Here is a 23,451-nt window from a genome sequence, read left to right as displayed (position 1 = left end):
ATGGAATTTCTAGTCTACTCTGGCGATAGGATATGCTTACATATGTGTGTAATATAAGGTAGATTATGTAGGCAAAGGTGGGATCCTGAGAAAGGACCAAATGAAAATTTGAGGAGGGACCACTCACTAGATCAGTATCTCTTTCATAAGTGGTCAAATCATACTAGTTTTCAAGATATCAAGTGATTACTCATGAAAAGAATCAGAACCATATGAATAGAGTTGAGGAATGCCCAGAGACAGACCATGCTCACTGTAGGCTTTTGGCAGCTTCATGCTCATTGCAGAGAAGTGAGACATTTTGGTCTTCAGTGATTTCTCCACCCTGGAGATGAGTAATGTTCCGCAGTTACTTTGCTTAACAAGCAAGACTTAACCGTGTCAGGTTTTCTTAGAACATCAAAAAATCTTGAAATTTTAGTGTTTTAAAAACAGACACCAGGAGTAGCTAGGGGGCCCAGTGGATAGAGCACCAGCCCTGGAGTCAAGAGGACCTGAGTTCAAATTTGCTCTCAGGCACTTAACACTTCCTGGCTGTGTGACCCTGGGCAAGTCACTTAACCCCAATTGCCTCAGAGAAAAAAGGAAAAAAAAAAAGATACCCACTTTCCCCCGACTACCCCTAAATGCTCTGTATCTCAAAAAGCCCTAACCCAGTTGGCATTTCTATCTCATTTTTAACCATGTCCTTTCCTTCTCTTCTTTTTCCTAGCCTGCAAGTGCAATGGCCATGCTGACACATGTCACTTTGACAAAGATGTGTGGCGAGCATCAGGAAATCGGAGTGGTGGAGTGTGTGACAACTGTCAGCACAACACAGAAGGCCAGCATTGCCAGCGGTGCAAACCAGGCTTCTACCGGGATCTTCGAAGACCCTTCTCTGCCCCAGATGCCTGCAAATGTGAGTGACAGGGAAGGAGGAAGGAAGGAAGGAAGGAAGGAAGGAAGGAAGGAAGGAAGGAAGGAAGGAAGGAAGGAAGGAAGGAAGGAAGGAAGGAAGGAAGGAAGGAAGGAAGGAAGGAAGGAAGGAAGTATAGAAAGAGGAAGGAGGGAGGAAGGAAGCACGCAAGCTGGAGATACAAATAAAAAGTCAGACAATCCCCATGGAAAATTTCACACAAGTCAAATCAAAACGTCCCATGGTCCTTAGGACTCAGTGGCAAAACAGATGGGCTTGCCTCTTCTATAATGTGATTTCCTATGATGGAATCCTTTCAGGTTTTGCTATTAAGCTGTCAGACAGTGACAAAGACCTTGGTGGCAAGGGCTTTCCTTTCTTGGTCTTGGGAGCAGAAGCTGTCTCTCCTACAGGTGTGATTGGCAGGCTTCCCCAGGGATTCCTCCCCAGGGTGAGAACTTAAGACTATTCCCGAGGCTCTGGGGTTCAGGGTTCCAGAATGTCTCCTTCCAGGTCTGAAGGGAGGCAGTGGTCAAGATGGCAGCGGGGGTCTGACTTGCCAAAGCCATTCTCCCTCCTGTTTCTCCCTTGGGGTCTTGCTGCCCCAGCTCTCCTGGCTTGGCTGCACTGCCCGTCGTGCTGGGGATCGTGAAGGACAGAGCCTCTGTAGGAAATTCCCTCTCACCCATGCAGGTTGGCACCTTCTCTGGAGGCGACCTCAACTCCCAGAGAGCTGCCATGGAGAGGTTTCCTTGGACCATCTGGTCAAAATGGGTCAAGGGAAGAATTTGAGTTCAGATCTTCCTGGCTCCAAGCCATAATGCCATTCTGCCTCTTAATAATGTTATCAGATGAGAATACAATATGTAAAATCACACTAGAAAACAAGGTTAAAAAGAAGACAAAAAAAGAGCTAAAGAGGGATATTGAGGGAAGAGCTATTTAGACCACTTAGGACAGGAGTAACCCAAGTCTGGTCAAAAGTAAAGGAGAGAACTAGGAGTGGCTTTTACATTTTAAAATAAAGCTTAATTGTATTTTTAAATGTAAAAACCATTCTTAGCTCACTAACCACAAAAAAACAGGCTCCAGATGTGGCCCTGACCATAGTTTGCTGACCCCTGACTTAGAAGATTAATTTTTAATTAATAAGAAGACTACAAACTGAATCAAAATATAAACAGAATTAAATTAATGAAAAAAAAAAAAAAAAGGTTGCTTGCAAACTGCCATTGTATTGTTAATCACTTAAAGAACAGAAAAGATTTAGCTTTCCCCAGGACTTGACACAGCTAATGATGCACTGTGGATCATAACTTATGTGGGATCTACCAGTCATTACTTTGTCTTCTAATATGGCAAAAGAGCAGTTGTAGTTTCTTCTGAGTTGTTGGCTGAAACCCAAAAAAGATAGTTTTGCAAAGAGATGCATGTAATTGATGTGACATTACTTAAGACAGGTAGGTATAAGGGTACATTTGAAGATGAAGTAAGTCCCTGTGAGTGTGTAGGGGGGGACAGAGATGCCACAGGGCCGGGTCTGGAAGGGAGCCAGCAAGAGGCGGAGCAGGGTTGGACAGCTGCCCTGCCAGGGATGTCCGCCCGTGCTCTCCTTGTTTCTCCCAGTCTTGTCAAATGGTCAACAGCAAACCTCCACTGTTGCAGAACAAGGACTGGTTCATTTTGGTTTTGTAGCCACACTACTTCATACATTATGGGAACTTCATAAATGTTTATGAATTGACTAGAGTCACATTACGATTCAATGAAAATTACCATCCTCCACTATAGGGCTCTGTTCCCTGCTCCCCAGTGCCCTCTGAGAGTAGAAGGCAAAATTACTCCTTTACATTAGGCCATATTGAATGGCCTTTAGGAGTGCCTTATTTTTAAGACAAAAGTTCATTTTTAGTTGAAAAGACAAATGTCCCATTAGCAACAGAAAGTCTCCTTCTCAGTCATTTATGGAACTCTGGCTACTACGGTCTTTTCCAGGTCTTAATAGTATAGAAAAAAGATGAGCATTATCATATCTATGTATCTTATCATCGTATTTAAAAAGAAGTTAATGTAATATTGATTGATAACTATAATTTTACAAGCTTTTTATTTCACAAGAGACATGGGAAGAACTGATTTTTTTAAAGATTTGTTTGTAAAAGCATAATACACAAAAGTAGGAAAATTGAAGAACTCTTCAAGGGATCTAACAGAGACAAACTTTATAAAAGCAAAAAGAAAAAAAATGCCCAAGCCTTAAAATAAAATGTTTTAAGTGGGAATTTTGCCCAAGTAATCCGGGCCAAAAGAAATATCTCCTTCTGTGGGGTTATTGTTGTTTTTAAATTAGAGTTCTATTTTCGAGTTATGCCCCACGGTCCTAGTTAATGTAATACGGCTGCCAACCCTAAGTCTGTAAATTAAAAGATTCTTCAATTTTACAGTTTTGAGAAGGGAGAGAACTAGGATAATAAAAATTGCCTTATCCTGTTCATAGTCAAAATGAACACTTATTTAACCAACTCTCTTAAATGACTCGTGATTATGTAGGCTTTGATCAATAAAGGGAATGGAAAAGACTTCTTGCAGAAGGCAGAAACAAAGAGAGTGGTATGGACCTGGAAGATAGGCAGTGAAATGCATGGACTTTGGAGGTGGAGATGGATTGTGTATTTAAAAAAAACAAACAAACAAACAAAAAAAAACAGTGATAGAGTTCATGGATGGAGGAATAAAGTAGCAGAAGACTGAAAAGTAGAATGGATGAGGTCATGAGAGGGCTTTAAAAGACAAACAAGGCTTTTTATTTGCTCCTACATGAATAGGAAGCTAACCACTAGAGGTGACTGAGTAGCAGAGTGATACAATCACACCTGTAATTTAGGAAGATCACTTTGACAGCAGAGTGAAGGATGGACTGAGGGAGCTACTGCAATAGTGCAGATGTGAATTGAGGAGAGCCTGCACCAGAGGGGTAGCAATGTAAGAGGAGAGAGGGGCTATATAGGAGAGAATCAATACAAGAGTAAAAATTTGGATAGGGAGCTCAGAGAAAGTGACTGGGAGGATAGGGGCAACCTCAATAAGAACAGAGAAATTAAGAAGACAGATAATGCATTCAGTTTTAGATATATTGAATTTAAGACTCTACAAGACATCCAGTTTAAGATGTTTAATAGGCATTTATTTGGATCTGTAAATCTGAAGGTCACGAGAGGAATTGGGCTTGATCAGTAGATTTAAAATACAGAAATGATAATTAAGCTATGGAAGCTAATGAGATCACTAACTAAAATGTGAAATAGTATAGCCAGTGAAGACAATAGATCCTGGAGGACCAAGACTAATCATGTTTATCAGGCCCTACCTGGATGAAAATCCAGCAAAGGAGGCTAAGAAGAAGCCATCAGACAGGTAGGAAGAGAACCAGGAGAGAGCAATGTCAAAGTAACTTAGAGAGAAGAGAATATCAAGGGGGAAAGGGTGATCATAGTGTCCAAGATCACAAAGAAGTCAAGAAATGAGGCTTGAGAAAGGCCATGAGATTTGCAACTGAGAGATGACTAATTATTTGGAAAGAGCAATTTCATTTGAATGAGCCCAGAAGCCAGACTGCAGAGTTAAGAAATTGAGAGTAAAAGAAGAGGCACCCATTGTAGAGAGACTTCTTCATAAAGTTTAGCCACTAAGGTGAGATAGGGAGATAAGGGAGATAGAAAATGATAGCTGGGAAGAATAGGTGGTCTAAACCAGAGTTGTTTTGAGAATGGAACAAAGAGGGGCACATTTGTTTGTACAGAACAGAGAAAGCAGCTAATAGGGAGAGACCAAAAAGTAGTTAGAGAATGGATATGATCAGGGAATAATCTGCTGGAAAAGATAGGATTGGATGGAATCACTTGGGCATGCAAAAGAGTTTGCTTTGGCAAGAAGAACATGATAAACATTCTTGTGAGCCGGGTGGAGGAAATAGTGGGAGAACGCCTCTGAAGGATTAAATGAGGAGGGGAGAAGATGGAGTTCTCAGAAAATAGCTTCAATCTTTTCAGTGAAATAAAGGCAGAATCCTCAGCTGAGAAATTGGAGAGGGAAGAGAACCATGGAGGTTTGAGAAGAATGAAGGAAAGAGGAAGAGGAAGTTCAGCAAAACCAACTTATTTCACTTGATAACATGAGTAGCCTTCCACCCTGTATTCCTCTGCCTCTCCAATAAAAGGGGGAAAATGCATTTTCTCAACTCTTCTCTAGGACCACCATTGGTCTTTATAAATATACAGCATTCTGTTCTATTTTAATTATTCTTTTACTCGTATGTTGCAATAGTTATGTTTAATGTCTTCTTGATTCTGCTTCCTTCACTTTGCCAGTTCATATAATCTTCCCTTGTTTGAATTCTCCAGATTTACTTTTCCCTCCTTGCAGTTCATTATATTCACATGCCATTATTTGTTTAGCTGCTCTTCAAACTTTCCATTTTTAAGCTGAAAAAACTGAGAGGGGGGGCGGAAAAGGGTGACTTGGTCAAACTCCCACAGTATTGATCAGCAAAGCTAGATTTCACTGGTTAATGCTGAATTCCCTGCATAGACACATGGATCAATAGATCCCACCAATACTGTGATCAGGTCCCCTCGGGGACGTTTGTAAGGGAGTTCTTTAAGACAGAAATAACAGACATATTGCTGCAATACTCCCTAGTGTAACCCAAATTAGACTGAAATGAAATTGTTAATCAACTAAATAAAAATACAATAAAACATAGACAATATGGCATTTTAAAACCCAATCACTATTGGGATCCTTATGGAGGGATACCACTGTTTCTGCTTGAGTCTGATATCTTGGTCTCTTACTCCCCAGCAAGGGCGATCCCGAGTGTCCTTCAGTGAAGTTTAATATCCTCTTCAAGAACATGACGATCTCTAAAGTCACTTTGGTTTCTAGAAGTCTGTCTAATAAAGCAGAAGCAAATTCCTACTTTCACATAGGGGAATTCATCATATACATAATAACTAGTAGACATGGGCTGAATACCAACTGTTGCAAAGCCAGATTCATAAATAGATGGGAAGCTCCACCCTTACCCCACCCCTAAGGTTCTTTCTTCCCGGCACGTATTGGCCCACCAAGAGCCGCTCTTCCAAACAACCTTGGTTAGATTTATTTATGTGGTTGCGGTAGGGAGGAGACATAGCATCAAACTATGCTCATTCATACTTAGTTACAAAGTTAGTATAAACAAAGGATTAAGACTATCTCAGAAATGTTTGGGGAGTTTTTTCTTTTCTTTTTTTCCCCCTGAGAATGAGTTTAGAGCAGTAACATAAAAGGATTACGATCTAGTTCTGGACTGAGCCACCATTAGTGAAGGATGTTAGAAAATGAAGTAAAATTTGGCTAATTAAGTCAATAGATGTTTTGGGATCATGTAGAAGATTAACTAACCTACCCCGATAGAGAAAGGAACCCTATCTTTCCAGGGCCCCTTTTTTCTTTTCCATTTTCCCACTAAGTACTTTGTGTTGTGGTCAAGAAATGTGTACTCTTAGTTACTGGTCAAAGATTGTGTTGATAATGAGACTGGACCAGAATAAACAGAGTTCTGAACCGGATCTAACCAATAGATTTATCCCTGTGGGCAATTAAATCATCCTTGTTTATTCTCACTTCCTCTTTATTCAGTATTAAACTGAGTGGACTGTTGGGAAGCAGCTGATCAACTACTGGTTTCCATAGCCAAGAAGCCACTCCTGTGGATTCCAGAGAAGCTGTTTGTTTTTTTTAGGGCCAGTAAGAACATTACTGAATTTACTTCTTTAGCTCTGAAATAAATGTCAGCGCATTTAGGGTCTGTAATAATGTGGGAGAATGTTAGCCTTGTTATCTCAATTTAGGAGTGGACTCACACAGACAACCCATTTCCCACTAATTCATGGAAAAAAACCCATCATTTTATCCTATTTACTATGAGAAATACTGTGGCTAGCAAGAAATGGAGGTCAATATAGTATCTGAGCAGGATCAATATTAGGATAGCAATGTATATTTAGACCCTTGAATTTCTGTTAATAATGTTTTCCAAAAGCCTAAACAGCTTTTAAACATGAAATCTTTAACATGAAAATCATGAAAACATTAACATGAAAAACATGAATTCAAGTCATTGAAGAAGTCAGATAGGACTTGGATATTTAAAAGATTGGGAAGTTTTCTTCAAGCATGAAAGTTTTGTCCCACTTTCCCTAGGCCTCTTCACTAATCATTCTGATCTATTTCTTAACATCACTGAGAAATATAAAGAGAAGACTTTTGAGCTCCCAGCTCCTGATTGTTTTTAAACACTTCTGCTAATCTTAAAGGCAGCTACTTGGTACAGCTAGTGGATAGAATGCCAGACGGGGAGTCAGGGAGACCCTAATTCCAATCTGACCTCAGCCACTTACTAGCTGTATGATCTTTCTCATCTGTAAAATAAGTGGGAGAAGGAAGGGACAAACCACTCCAGAATGTCTGCCAGGAAAAAGCTTTAGGCTGTTCGATATTTATCCACTAGCCTACATAGTACTCTGTCAAATACACCAGCATATTGGGAACTAACAACTTTTTAGATTTATTCTTTTCAAGTGAAGTCATAAAATATAATAGAGATATAAATCCCTTCACCACTGATCTGGCTTCCTAGCCAAGAATCAGGTACTGGCATTTAGCATTCCTAAAGTGGGGCTATGAAATAGAAACATGGACACCCCAGGACTGTCTAACTTCATCTTAGTTTGCCAACTTCATTCCCAGGTCCCTACACCCAGAAGCTCTGGAGGATTAAACTGAATTGATAGCAATTTTTTTCAGAGAAAATATCAGCATCTTTTTAAAAGGTTACATATTAATGAGCATTCATAGTTTAGTCCTGTCCCAGAATTCACTATAGAGTTAGAGTAAATCCTAGGGGATTGCTAAAAATCTGGCTAGCTGTCTGAGTAGTCTTGGCAGGAGGTAGATTTATGCAGATAATATGATTAATGGATATTTTTTCTGACACTTTGGTAGATACAAACATTAAGAAACAGTTATATAAATTCTTTTCTTCCTCTTCAAAATTCCAGGTCCTTGCTTTCTGTCTTTCTCTAGGAAGAAAAAAAAATTGTATCCTTACTAGAAATTCTAAAATGTAGGATTCAAATATAACTCAAAATACATAGCTAAATATTTCAATGTGGGGGAACTCCCTTCTCATTTACAACATGTGGATTTGTGACATAAATAACTTGCAATATAAATTGTTATGAGACAAGAATTGCCTCATCCAAATAAAACATAAGATACCACGTGCATTGACAAATGTCTCTGTTAGTCATTTTAGTACCATCTAATTACAACATTTACTTACTTGCATAACATAAAATTAAACTGATGTATGTAAGTCAGTGTGTCATTGTTTTAAAAATCATTTAGCAACTCTTTATCCTCTGTGCAAAAGTGTGTAGGGGGTGGGTATGGATATACTGCCAGGTACCATTGAGTAATCAACAAGCATTTAAGCACCTACATGTGCCACAAGATGAAGATGCAAATATAAATATTGATATGTTGATTGGTTTGGTTGAACTGTTTTTCCTTTTCCCTTATTTAAAATCCTTGTTAAAATAGAGATGAGAAGAAAGAGGATTTTATTTGGAAAGAAAGAACATGGACTGATTTTTGCCTTTGACTTCCCCATTACTTAGTACAGTCCCTGGCAAAGAATAAATGCTTGAAAAGTATTTGTTAACTAAGTGATATTCTTTTCAGGTAGGTTGAAGAAGCTTATTTAAAACTTAAGAGTTAGCATATATTCGATTTATTATTACACAAGGAGAAAATATTAAATAGCTGTATTTTTTCTTTAAGGGAAAGGCATCATTGCCTTAAAGGATTTATAAACTGGAATTGCTATTGGATTTCTATATCAAAGCATATGATTCCCTTTTTTTTTTTTTTTTTTTTTTTTTTTTTGAGCCTGGGGTTAAGTGACTTGCCCAGGGTCACACAGCTAGAAAGTGTTAAGTGTCTGAGACCAGATTTGAACTTGGATCCTCCTGAATTCAAGGCTGGTGCTCTCCACTGCGCCACCTAGCTGCCCCACATATGATTCCCTTAAAGAGAATTTGACCACGTCAATACATTTTCCAAACTGTAAAGGTTTTAGAATAAATAAATTTTTTTAATATCTGGGCCTTATGTTTGTATAATAAAGAATTCTACAGTGATAGGGGAGTGCATATAATCTGTTATTTCTATGATGACAGCACGATGGAACTTCTAGTATGATGTCCTGAAGTCATCATTGCAGAGATAAATGTCAACAGATTAAGTCAACATCATCAAGTCCTATCAGACTATATTGATGTTATTAAGGAGAATAAATAAGCATGTAGTCAAGGAAGACCAGTATACTTAATTTATCTAGATTTCTAAAAAACTTTTTAGAAGGTTATACTCTATAGGCTATTTGTTTTATTTTTAATGTCATATGATTGGGGGGAAATATTTTGCCATGAGTAGGAAACTTTGTTTAAAGATAGAAAGCAAAACATGTATATAAATGGTCACTTACTCTAGGTGAAAATATATTTGCTGATCACTCTCCCAGAGTTTAATTTTGAAAATATTATTTTTTCATAAAATTTTAAAACTGGAGCCCCTTAGAGGTCATCTAATTCAAGTTTCCCAGTAGTAGATAAGCTTCACATTCTTCTATTTTGCAAACACGTCAGATATTTGTTGACTACAATGCTCTTCCTTATGGCAATTGATTTATGTCAATTAGCCATCTATATATAATTAGTATTGATGTCATGTCTGCTATCCATTGCCCATTTTTCATTATCAATTGCTTATTTGATTCAGGATTGATTCACTTGAATTGTGCGCCATATCCTTTTCTCATTTTTCAAGCTTTTAACAAATTCTGATTGTTGTGTGACAAGTCAGTGGGCTAAATGTACACAGAGTGAATCTGAAATGAGGTTGAGAATGAGGATATTGATAGCTAGTATTTACATAACATTTACTATGTATCAGGCACTTTACAAATGCTATCTCATTTGACCCTTTAAGTTAGCTGATATTATATCCATTTTTCAATTAAGGAAACTGAGGCAGAGATTAAGTGACTTACCCAAAATCAAACAGCTAGTATCAGAAGCACATTTGAATTTGTCTTCCTGATTCCAGGCCCAGTATTCTACTCACTATGCCAAATAAGCTACCTCTGTTGATATGAGTTGACTCTGTAATGACATCATTTGATCATGTCTTTTAGAATACAATCAGTTTCATTTTTGTGGCATTATATCAATTCTTTTTTTAAAGAAAATGTTCATGATATAAAGTTCTGAGGCTTCCTTCTGACTAACTTGTACTTTCCAATATAATTCTTATCAGATTTCCCTTTTCCTACCTTTGCACTGAAGTCACTGCACTTGAAAAGTGTGTGCTAATTTTACTTAGAGTATTTCATTTGTTTTATTTTTTTATTCTATACCCTGCAGCTATTACCATGCTGGTCTTCTTGCAAAATACTATAAGAGATGAGAACTATAAGATGATTAAATATCCCATAAAATAATGTTTCTTATTACCTTTGGGCATACAACAGAATCAAGTCGACCAGCTTTTTATTTGCTTCTCCATTGAGTACCTTTTGAGCCATCTATTCATTTTGCTACAGCTTCCTTCTTTTATGAGACTATCATGATGATTGCAATGATTTAGCTCCTCCAACAAGATGACCTATTGTGGATCATTGTCTCACATTTAGAATATTAGCAGCTAAGTTAAAGTTTATAGACAAACTAAAAACTATATGATTCATGGCATTTTTGCCTCCCTTTTATGCTACACTACTACCATCTACAGAAATGGAAGTCATTCCCACAGGACTGAGGGTCCTTTGGTAGGTTTCTTCATTTCACAAATTGCCCTAGTGAGAGAATTCATCACCAAATAGCCAGAGGTAATGAGCTTCTCCATGCTGAGCCAGGCTGGTCCTCAGAAAAGAGATGGATCTAAGTTCTTATCTGAGCCATACTTCCCTTAAATTAAACTGAAATCTCCTTTTTTTGCACTTTTAATCCATTGCTCTTCATTCTGCTCTCTAAAACTAAGAACAAGTTGAATCTGTCTTAAATATGACCATCTTTCAAATATTTGAAGATCGCATTATGTCCTCCCAAGTCTTCTTTTCTCCAAGCTAAATATTCCTATTTCAGAAAGCAGATCTCAAGGTTTTCAATCATTGTGATTGTCCCACTCTGAATACTTATCATCTTATTAATTCCTTGTCTTAAACATGGAGTCCAAAGCCAAACACAGTACTGCAGAAATGATCTAGCTGAATAGAGCAGAATCTCCACATTCCTAATCTCTTAATGCAACCCAAGATTGCATCCACATTTTTAGATCTTTTAAACATAAACTAATGTCTAACTATGCCATTTTCATCTTGTGAAATTAATTTTTTGAAATGAAATCCATCCCTTTTAAATTTTTTTTTTAGCTTAACCTTTCAATCTGTTGAGGGAACAATACTCCTACTTCAGATCATATGCAAATTTGGCAAGCATTCTACTTTTGCTTTTAAGTCTTTGATAAAATGTTTTAACAGCATGGGAACAAATACCCAAGACCTTCTTCAAAACCGGTATGAAACTATTAATGGCAGCTGTATGAGTATAGCTTTTCAACCAGTTTAGAATCTATCTATTGTCAGTCAAACTTAGATATCTGTGTGAGATATATATTAAACACTTGTTTAAATGCCAGGTACTGGGCTCAGGAGGAATGCCAGACAATCCCAGAAAATCCCAGCCCTCAGAGAGCTCACAGTCTAATGAGGAAGACGGCATAAAAAACAATTATGAACAAACAAGCTACATGCAGGATCCATTGGAAAGAATTTCCAAATTTTCTTCAAAAACAATTATATCTTTTAATATATTATCAGAAGATAGGAATCTCTGTGGGCCTCAATATTAAGTTTGATGTACACTTGTCATTCAGCAAATCCTTTTATAAAGGCTATTCTGTGTAATTATTCTACTAGAATCTAAGAGAGGTACAGAGATAAATATATAATTTCATAAAATTCATAAGATTTAAAGCTGGGGAAAAACCCAAAATTTAAAAATTTATTCCAAAGAAAGTATATTAGTGAATTTTTTTTTTTTTTTTTTTTTGCTGAGGCAGTTGGGGTTAAGTGACTTGGATCACACAGCTAGGAAGTATTAAGTGTGTGAAGCTGAATTTGAACTCAGGTACTCCTGACTTCAAGGCCAGTGCTTTATCCACATGAACTTTCTTTAAAATACATAAAAGAGCAAAAAGAATTTCTGAAGAGGACACAAACTATCCTATATGCCTGGAATGCTTTCCTTCCTCAGCTTTGCTTCCTGGCTTTCCTACTTTCCTTAAAGTCTCAGATAAAATCTCATTTCCTTCAAGAAGTTTTTCTAATCCCCTTGAAAGCTATCACCTTCCCTTCTTCAATTAGCTCCAATTTATCTTGTTTAAATTTTATTTGCATGTTGTCTCCCCCATTAGATTGTGAGTTAAGGATAAAGACTATCTTTGTATTCCCACCATGTTTTCTGGTACATAATAAGTACTTAGTATGGGAACATATTCTAGACATAGCATAAGTAAGCCAGAAGGTAAAGAGTAAGGAGAAAATCAACAAAAAGAAAATTATATTATAAATTATTATTTTCCTGTGATGCTCCTTTACAACTCTTAGATGTTACATGATCACCACCACTCCCATTTCCTAAGGGAAATTATTTTCTCCTCATCAAATTTCTCATGATTTTTTGGTTTTATATTCTTCATTCTTCCTGATATCGTAATGTAATGGGTATGCCCAGGAAGAACTGAGGAAGGTCCTCCTGGATATTTCTTCTATTTCCTTAATGACATATGATATTACTTTGTCAAGGTTAACCTTTATTGATCTTAATTCCTTTTTAACTACCCTTGGGTTGAGTTCCTTCTGCCAACAAAAAGCACTCAGGTTTTCAAGAGAATAAAACAAATCTCTTCTGTGATGAGCCCTGAATTTCCAAGATTCTATTCAACTGAAGAAGGCATTTGAGGTTATTAGGCTCAAGTCCATTTCCTAGACTTTCTTGGACCAAGTGAAGGGCAAGTTCCACATCATAGTTCTTCCCCTTCCTATTTGTTGAAGCCAGGACATAAGTCTAAGGATTCCTTAGTTTTAGAAATCCTTAGTTTTAGAAATTTTATTAAAGAACTCTGCCACTTAAAAAAAATTTTTTTACTTTTCCAAATACATGCAAAAATAGTTTTCAACATTCACCTTTCCAAAACCTTGTGTTTAATTTTTTTCTTTCTTTTCCCCCAAGATAGCAAACAAACCAATATAGATTAAACATGTGCAATTCTTCTAACTATATTTCCATATTTATCATGCTGCACAAGAAAAATCAGATCAAAAGAGAAAAAAAACATGAGAAAGAAAAAAAGCAACAAAAAACAACGTGATAAAAATACTATGCTTTGATCCATATTCAGTCTTTGTAGTTCTCTCTCTGGATGCCCTCTCCATCCCAAGTCTACTGGAATTACTTCATTGCTGAAAAGAGCCAAATCCATCACAGCTGATCATCATATAATCTTTTTGTAGATGTGTACAATGTTCTCTTGGTTCTGCTCACTTCAGTCATCATCAGTTCATGTAAGTCTTTTCAGGACTCTCAAATCAATCTGCTGGTCATTTCTTATAGGACAATAATATTCCATAACATTCATATACCACAATTTATTCAGCCAATCTCCAATTGATGAGCATCCACTCAGTTTCCAATTTCTGGCCACTACAAAAAGGGCTGCCACAAACATTTTTGCCCATGTGGGTCCTTTTCTCTCTTTTATGATTTTTTTTGGTATACAGACCCTACAGTAGAGACACTGCTGGATCAAAGGATATGCTCAGTTTTTTACAGGAACTCCTCCATTTTTTCCCACCACTTCTGATCCATTCTTCCAGTTTGCATTTATGCTTTTTCCCAGGTTGGCTCAGTAACTCCTAGTTCCTGGACCATTGCTTCTACCCACTGTCTCTGGGACCATTTTGTTCCCTAGAAAGTCCTCACGTGTGTACAGGTTTCCACTGCCAGGGAGCTGATTCTGAATCTCTCTATCTTTTTCTGACTTATGATGTTTCTCTTGCCCTGTTTTTTTCCAGCTATTTCTTGCCTTTCTTTTAATTGCAAAGTCTAAGCCTGTAGGCTAATTGTAGCAACTAGCTCTGAAACGCAAGTTAAGAGAAGTCCACTCTTTACAAACAGAAATAATCAAGGCCAGAGCAAAGTTCTTATCCATGTTAAACTTTTGAACCATGACAAGAGGATCATAAATCCTTCAGGGGACAAAAGAGGAATCCGATTGTCCCCACAGGACTCTCCCAAGAAACACCCTTCACTTTCTCCTCCTGCAAATTATACTGGGACATCTTGTTAGTGTACATTGCTTCTCTGGACTCACCCTTCCAAGGATCAGTCTCGACACTGCCACTGACCCACAGCAAAGCATCAGTGATCCTCCTGATCCCTTGGGCCTTCACAAATCACAGATCGTGCAGCACAGTTTTAAAGTGTCTATACTAGTTTTCATATCAAAAAATATCCAAATAAGCATCCCAGACAAACCCCTTTCCCCCATAAATGTAACCTGGGATCCAGAACTGCCAGGAAACAGTTCTTGTCCCTATCCATCTTTCCTTCTCTCCGTGTTCTCTTTTAAAATACAAATCTAAGGGTATAATGCATATAAACTAACTATGAATCATCCAAGTCATCCAAGGGCCAAAGGAAACTGCCCCTAGGACCTCTTAAGTTTACATCTAATCAAGAAGACAATTTTATCAAGGAATTAGTCCCAATTAATCTCCTTGACCCACCCATTAAAACAGGTCTTTGAGTAAAAAATATAGAATATCCCCCATCTACATTGTATTTTAATGTTCCTCATAAGTAGAGGTTGCCTCTGATCTATTTTTTGTTTTGCCAACACCTATGACAGTATCTTACATACAGTAGGGATTTGGTCAATGTTTATCTAATTAAATTTAAATCATAGCTTTGTGAAATCCAAAATAGTTTCACTTCCTACAGAGCACAGAGGAAGCTTTGTTATGTATTAGTAGCAACTGTGAATGATTACAATACAGAATCAACATGAAGTAACTGTTTATAAAAGTCAGTTTTTAAAACGAATAAGTGACTTGGCAGAGTTGCTTAGGGATGTTTGACTTTAATTTGAGGGGGGAAAAAAACTCTAGAAAATCAAAGTTGGAGAAGGAAAAAAATAAAGAGACAGAAAGAACAGAGAAACCAGAAGGACCAAGCCTATCGATTGACATGGTACAACTTGTAAAGCAAAGAAAATAAAGATAGAGTGAAAATGTTTCTTTCAAAGTAAAATTATAATAAAATGTTTCATCACTTGACATAACATCCTTCTAGTGACAAAATGCCCTCCATCCTCACCTTCACTTTTCAACATTGCTGGGTTTTCTTCAAAGAGTAACTAAGTTCTGCCTCATATGGAAAATTTCCTAATTTCCTCCAGATTCTAGTACTCTCCAATTTAAAAACAAACAAACAAGCAAAGAAAACCCACTTTTTATGAGTTGAATGTATATTTATACACTGATGTTCTATCTCTCTTTGTCTAATCCGTTTAATCTCTTGAGGACAGACACAGTTTAATTTTTGTCTTTATATTCCTAAACCTATCACAGAACCTGGCATATGGCAGATTTTTCATAAATAAATTTGATTGTTCAATAAAGTTAAATTCCTGTTAATAAGAATTAAGTTAATATGAAAAAGTAAACTTAATCAGAAGAAATACCTGAAGAACAAGAAGATCTTCAAAAAAAAAGTCAAGGGAAAAAACTTTTTAGCAACATTACACTCTATCAGTTAAACAATAAATCAGTTATGATTTTGGAATGAAACAATCTGATTGTTAAAATGTCTTTGAGTGGGACATGATTCTCTCCAGTAATCCCTGTTAAAAAGGAGACTGAGGCTGGTAGATTGATTAAGCTCAGCAGTTTTGAGCTGCAGCATAAGTGATCAGGGGTCCTCACTAAGTGTGCCTCCAAGATGATGAGCCCCAGGAGCAAAGGGGTAAGCAAACCCCTGTCAGACCCGTCGGAAATGGAGCAAGTCAGAGTAGCTGTCCCACTCAGTGGCAGGATCAGTCCACTGATCTTTCAGTCTTGATGAAATACAGAGACCTAGTTTCAAGAAAACAAAACAAAACAAAAAACTCTTGACCAAAAAGAGAAGAACACCATTAAATTAGAAAACACATTCCTTTAGATCCAGTTTTTAATTCAGGATCAGGGAATGCTTGCACTTGGATAGAAAAAATACATCTTTATTTTATCTAATTTTTTTATTTCCTTCATAACTCTATATATTTGATTTTCTGCATTTAAAACATTATTCTGAGAAGATTCTATGACACACACACCGCAGTGTTCTTCTCTAAAATATAATGTTCTCTGGGAGCAGGTTTCTTGGGGAGCTTCTGGAGGCAGCCTTCCTTTCAGTTCAGTTCAATAATCACCTCAAATGCAGCCAGGAGTTAAAGTCCAAATCCTTTATTGTTTCCTTTCAAGTCTTGTCTCCTTCCTTGGGCCCCGTAGCTTTAGTAGAGGCCTATCTCTCTCCTTGGTTCCTGCTGCTAGTCCTTTGCCTTTGCCAGCTTCAGCCTCTAGTTCCCTCCAAATCTCCAGCCAGCACAAAGGTGGAATATGGAATGAATCTGACTCAGCCTCCGAGAGTGGGCTTGTCCTTTAGTGGGCTCCTCCTTATATATGCTCTCTTAAAGGTGTGAATCTTGTGGGACTCTAATAAGTACTTTAGTGAACTAGAAAACTGTTAAATAGCATGCTAAATTAGATAATTATTGTTTCTATCAATTCCAGTGACTTAGCACCTTGTAAGAATTCTAACACACACAAAGATTAAGAATCTCCGCTTTAGAACCTGAAGAAAGGAGTTCGTCTTGAGGAATCACAGGGAGATATAGCAAACGAGAGAGATCACAATAGAGCAACAAAAATATTAGAGTATGATACAACAGCTATCATACAATAAAAAAATACATCATACAATATGTCATAAAACATATTATGTGTGATTCCTGAGTCACTGTGACCTTTTGAAAGACTAGAGAGCAGAACCTGACTCTGAGTCTCAGCAAAATCTGCACATATCAGAAAATATAAGCATGGAGGAATAGGAAAGACCAATTTACTTAGTGTAGACAAAGGGTTATTTAAATAAAGTATAATTTGATGAAAATAAAGAAAATTTAAGCAGAATTCTAAGTGAAGATTTAATGCTAAGGAAATATGTTATAGATAGGAACTCATTCAAAGTTCTAAAGGTGATCTTTATTCCTAAGACTATTAAATAAAATCAGACTTTGTAAAGCTGTTGTGAGAAACAATCTTACAGTAGGAAAAAAGAGTGCTGGATTCTTTTGGCTAGTTCAAGACTGTTGCTATATAAATTTAGTTTACAGAATGTATATGTCATAAAACATGTTATGTGGGATTCCTGAGTCACTGTGACCTTTTGAAAGACTAGAGAGCAGGAAAACTTGACTTTGAGTCTCAGCAATTAAAAATAGCATGAAAGGGAAAGCAAATGAACATTTTGGAATAGAAGTCATGATACCAGAGTCAGCATGACTTCCTCAAGAACAGGTCATATGTGCCTAACATTACTTTGGGGTTTGGGGTTGTTTGGTTTGTTTTTTTTTACCAGGTTACTAAACTTTTAGATTTAGGGATAATTTAGATAAGACTAGGTTAAAAGAAAGTATTTGATAAATTCTGCCAAGCTATTCTTATGAAAAATTTTAAGTGACACAATTAGATGGACTCGGAGACTACTGAATGACTGAACTCAAAGAGTCTCCGTACTCTAGGCAAAATGCTTTTTCCATTCCACTAAGTCATCTATTAAATTACCTCGTTGGAAGGATGAACAGCAGAATCCAGCGAAAGATCTCAAAGACCCAGAAATGTTACATAAACATTTTATAGACCTAGACCTGAAAAAATAAAATCCAAACTGGCGTACTATTTCCTGATGCATGAGCTGTGATGGGCCACATTACCAAACTCATAAAAGTGAAATGAAGGGACAGATTTCGTCAAGAAACTTTCTAATATCAGGAGTCAGTCTAGAGCATGCATCCAAAAGACTCAAAGATGGAACCATTGTATTGGTTTTTAAATGGACATTTACAGTAGTAAACTGTGAACATAAAGCTGTATTTGCACTGCCTAAGAGCCTATTAAATGAATTCAGGAAAGAACTATATTGGCTCAGTTTCAAATAAATAAGCAAGAGAAGCACGAATGTCTAAATAAGTATTTTCATTTAAGAATAAAGGGGGTGAATTTGTTTGTTTACCTGACTAGCAGAAATATAAACATTTAGATATCTGTTCAAATCTTTTGTATTAAGACCCAGGTAAAAGAACCCATATCCTGCAAATGAATAAGTTAACATCTCTGGGAAGTCACTCTGGGAAGTGTAGTATATAACTCTTTTTAAGATTTTTGTTTCTGTTCCAGATTTTCTCCTTTCATCTATCTCTCGCTCACTGAAAGAAATGTGATATTTATTATATGCATAGGAATCATACTGAACATATTTCTACATTGGTCATATTGCTGTTCCCCACCCAAAAAAAATCAAGAAAAAGGTATGCTTGAATCTGCATTCAGAGTTCTCAGATCTCTATCAGAGGTGGATAGCATTTTCCATCATGACACCTTTAGAATTGTTGTGGATCATTGTATTGATTAGGATTGATGCAAATTATTATCTTTAAAATATTGTTGCTACTATGTACATTGTTCTTCTGATTCTGTATCCTTCATTTTGCATCAGTTAATATAAGTCTTTCCAGGTTTTTTTTCTAAAATCAGCCCCTCATCATTTCTTTTATCACAATAGTATTCCATCACAATTGTGTACCATAATTTGTTTAGTGATTCTACAATTAATAAGCATCCAGTTTTTTGCCACCACAAAAAATAACTCCTTTTCCTTTTTTTCTTTGATCTCTTAATGGTAATAAACCTCGTAGTAGTATTGCTATGTCAAAAGTTTGGCACAGTTTTTTAGTCTTTTGAGCATAGATCCAAATTTTTCAGAATAGTTCACAGATCTACCAGCAGTGCATTAATATCCCAATTTTTCCACATCCTCTCCAGTATTTGTCAACTTTCTTTTCTGTCTTCTTAACCAATCTGGTGGGTCTAAGACGATACCTGAGAATTATTTTAATTTGCATCTCTTTAAGTATTAATAATCTAAGTATTTTTTTAAATATCAATACTGGTAGCTTTGATTCCCTCTTAAAACTGGCTCTTCATATCTTTTTACCATTTATCAAAGTGAGAATGGCTCATATTTGTATACATTTGTGTCATTTCCTTAATATATTTGAGAAATAAGTCCTTTATCAGAGAAACTCACTTTAAAATTTTTCCCAGCTTCCTGCTTTCCTTATAATTTTATCTGCATTGGTTTTATTTATATAAAATCCTTTCAGTTTCATGTAATCAACATTTTTCATTTTATCACCCCATGATCCTTCTTGCTTCTTATCCGATCATGAACTCTTCCCATATCTAAATTTAATGAGGAATGTTTTCTATGCTTCCTTAATCTGTTTATGATATCACCCTTTATGTCTACATAATGTACACATTTTGAAATTTATTTTTGCCTAGTTGCTGCCAGACTACTTTCCTCTTTTCCTACCAGTTTTTGTCAGAATGACTTTTTGACCCAATAGTTGGGATCTTTGTTTTTAATCAAATGCTGGGTTATTGTACTCATTTATTCCTGCATGTTGTTTATTTAAGCTATTCCTTTTATCAACTACTCTATTTCTTATCCAGTGCCAAATTGTTTAAAAAATTACCAAAATATCAATTTTTGGTAGGTGGACTTCCTAACATTTTATACTGTCTGCAGTTATTTTAAATGAAATTTTCCTTTATATCTCTTCTTGATGGTTTTTGTTTGTAATACAGAAATGATGATGATTTGTATTGGTTTATTTTATATACTATAACTTTGCTAAAGTTGTTAATTATTTCAGTTAATTTTTAGTTGATTCACTAGTGTTCTCTAAGTATATCATCATATCAACTGCAAAAAGTAATAATTTTGTTTCCTTGTTATCTATATTCTTTCACTTTCTTTTTTCTTGTCATTACTATAGGTAGCATTTCTAGTAGTAAGGGTTAAAATGAACATCTTTGCTTCACTTCTAATCTTATTAGGAAAGCTTCTTTTAGTTTATCACCATTACAGATAATGTTTGCTCTAGGTTTGGCAGGGGGGAAGAAGGGTTCTTTAAAAAAATTTTACAATAGCTTTTTATTTTTCAAAATACATGCAAAGATAGTTAACATTTATCTTTGCAAAACCTTGGGTTCCATATTTTTCTCCCTCTCTCCCCACATCCCCCTTCCCCTAGACATCAAGTAATCCAATATAGGTTAAACATGTGCAATTCTTCTAAATGTGTTTCCACATTTATCATGCGGCACAAAAAAAAAAATCAGATCAAAAAGGAAAAAACAAAAAAGAAAAAAAAAAAGAAAAAAGCAAACAGCAACAACAAAAAAGTGAAAATACAATATTGTGATCCATATTCCATCCCCATAGTTCTCTGTGGGTACAGATGGCTCTCTCCATCACAAGTCTTTATTAGAATTGGCCTGAATCACCTCATTGTTGAAAAGAGCCATGTCCATCACAGTTGATCATCACATAATCTTGATGCTATGTATAATTTTCTTTTGGTCCTACTTCACTTTTGCTCTTGGTTTTTTGATAGATACTTCTTATCATTATATGAAAAACTCCATTTATTTCTATGCTTTCCAGTGTTTTTAATGGGAATCGATATTTTTTTGTGAAAAGTTTTTCTGTAACTATTGATACAATCATATGATGTTTATTGTTTTTGTAACTGTAATCCCTTTCTTTCTAACTGCCCTAATGATGACAGTGTTCTTAAGGGTTACATGTAAGTTTCATCCTCCTGCATCGTAATGTTAAACAGTTCAATAGTAAATCTCTTATGATTTCTCAGTAATATTTGCTTTTCTGTCTTCTTGAGAGTCTTGTATTTGAAGGTCAAATTTTCTATTTAGTTTTGAGCTTTTCATTAGGAATGTTTGAAAATTCTCAATTTCATTAATTACTACTATAGGTTTATATTCAGTTTTGCTGGATACGTTATTTGTGGTTGTAATCCTAACTTCTTTGCTTTCTATAAGCCCTTTGCTTTTTTATAATGGGGGAGGTAGAATTCGTGTAAGCCTCTGTCTTTTCTGTCCTGCTTTCATAGCTCAGAAAGGGGGCCTCTAAGTTTTTGATGCTTTCAATGGGATCTATAAAAAGATCTGGTCCCTACCCTCCTGGTTTTTACTCTGTCCTGGGATTGATACCCTCAGCTGGGTAATCAACAACAGAACTGCCAAATCACACCTGTTCCTGTGCCCAATTATAGTACAGGGGCCCTTGGAGAACTTTTATTTTTACCAGGTGTTTGGTCTCTTTATCCTTCCTGAGTACTGTTCCCCCACAACTCAACAGCCAGTGCTGTTTTCCCCTACCCTACACACTGTATCCAGCTCCCTACTTCAGTATCCATAGACCTCTCTTTCTATTCTCCTAAGCTGCCGTTGGATGGAAAAATTATTTACTGTGACTTTTTCTTAGCTTTCCTGCTCAGGATTCTTTTTGGAGTTTTCTGTGGCCATTTTGTAGGAATGATTTTGAGGGAGGACTGGCAGTTGTGACCTTGAACTCTACCATTTTGACTCTTTAAGGATGTTACTATATCTTTCAACAAGTAAAAGCATTAAAACCTAGCTCATATTGAACTTACATTGACCTGTGAAATTTTATTTAGTATACTTTAATAATTCCATATCACTCATTTCTAGTATTATTAAAATCCATCATCTTTAAAAAGAATATACAAATAATATTATCAAAGCACTCACAAAATGGTTTTCGTTAAAGATTTTTAAATGTCTGTATTTGATGGAATGAGATTTATTTTTCAATTTTTTTTCTTATTTTGTTTAGTAGTTCTTTCACTTTGGAAAATAGTTGATAGTAAAAAGAAAGGAGACAACAGAACCAAAAAAGGTAGTGAACTTTATTTTCTTTTCTAAATATTTAGTTTCACACCTACTATTATAATAACATTTCATGTTATCCTCTTTTTGTTACATTTCCCAAACTCTTTCCTTCATCTTCCATTCCCCTCCAGTGACCTGGGCAGACAGCTGAGTATCTTTCAAAATGCATTTGCTATTAGAAATTCTCCAACATTGTAGGCCTTGGCCTTTTCAGAAGAAAACAATGTTGGGAGTCTGGGAGGTGGCTCTGCTAAAAGAGAAGCTATTGGACAGTGGTGAAAGAACTTGAAAAGCAGTTTTCTTTCCCAGCTGAAGTCCTTGAACTTTTAGTTCCATATTTAGAAAAGCTAAATCAGGAGTGTTTCTCTGTTTGGGGGTTGGGTTTTTTGTTTTGGTTTCTTTTCACTACCAACTTTTACTAAAAGAACAATCAGATGTTAAGGAAGCATGGAGGAAGTGGTGGAGGTCCAGGCAATTTTCAGGGATAAGATCCCAAGGCCATCAAGTTCTCTCTGGGACATCATAGATTACACTCAAGGCATACAGACTCCTGAGTTCTCATGAAGATTCTCTCTTTACAACAAGGGGCTTTAGAACCCTATTGAAATGACATTGTCTATTAACTTTTCCATTGTGGGTTTTAGAGGGTCATTGGGAGAGTGGATGGTACCATTTTTTGGCCTCTTCCTTATAACTTTGAATCATCACAGAATCTTACTCTGATGTCTCATCTTGCCATGGAGGTGACCCTAGGTCCTCAAAGGCTCTGGGACTAGTCTCATTTGAGTAGTTTCTATCACTGAGACATTGAGCATGGACTTAAGCCACAGGATGTCTACTTTTTGAGGACTAGCCTAGCTTAATATAGAAAGTCTTTTAAATAGTAGACTGGCCACTTGTCGTAACTCACAAAACAAAGAAAAATACAAATACACTTTTAGCCCTCTATGGCTTCCTTATGGTAGAAGAGGGGCAAAGAGTGCTAAAAATCATATGTTTCTTAATCATTCTACAAATATTAGCTTGGATACTGGTATTCTAAATGTTAAATCCTATGTCCAGTAATAAGTGGGCCTAGGAGTAGTGGAGAAACTAAAAGGGATCAATGTTGGCATTTTCACTAAAAATAAAGCCACTTTGGAGAGGCAATAGAGTTGGCTTTATTATGTGTCCAAAGGCAACAATAAACATATCATGAGCTAGTTATCTAATATTTTTGTGCTCATAATGTAAAAAAACTATCATGAAGCCAAATGTTGATTAGGGACTCTGGTGCAGAGACTGAGAA

At 36.3% G+C, this 23,451-nt stretch overlaps 1 protein-coding gene across 5 annotated transcripts in view; it reads left to right on the top strand.

Moving 5' to 3' along the window:
- Positions 1 to 23,451, top strand: part of NTN4 (netrin 4) — a 231,211-nt gene that overhangs the window by 184,286 nt on the left and 23,474 nt on the right. For all 5 annotated transcript variants that reach the window (XM_074271306.1, XM_074271305.1, XM_074271307.1 and 2 more), the window contains one exon: positions 713 to 901. In XM_074271306.1, coding sequence (XP_074127407.1) covers positions 713 to 901 — 189 coding nt within the window. The remainder of the gene's footprint in view (positions 1 to 712; positions 902 to 23,451) is intronic.

Source organism: Sminthopsis crassicaudata, chromosome 5 (assembly GCF_048593235.1).
Source record: "Sminthopsis crassicaudata isolate SCR6 chromosome 5, ASM4859323v1, whole genome shotgun sequence".
Classification (NCBI taxonomy): domain Eukaryota; kingdom Metazoa; phylum Chordata; class Mammalia; order Dasyuromorphia; family Dasyuridae; genus Sminthopsis; species Sminthopsis crassicaudata.
Note: the sequence above shows the minus strand (reverse complement) of the source record. Positions and strands in the feature narration are given on the sequence as shown.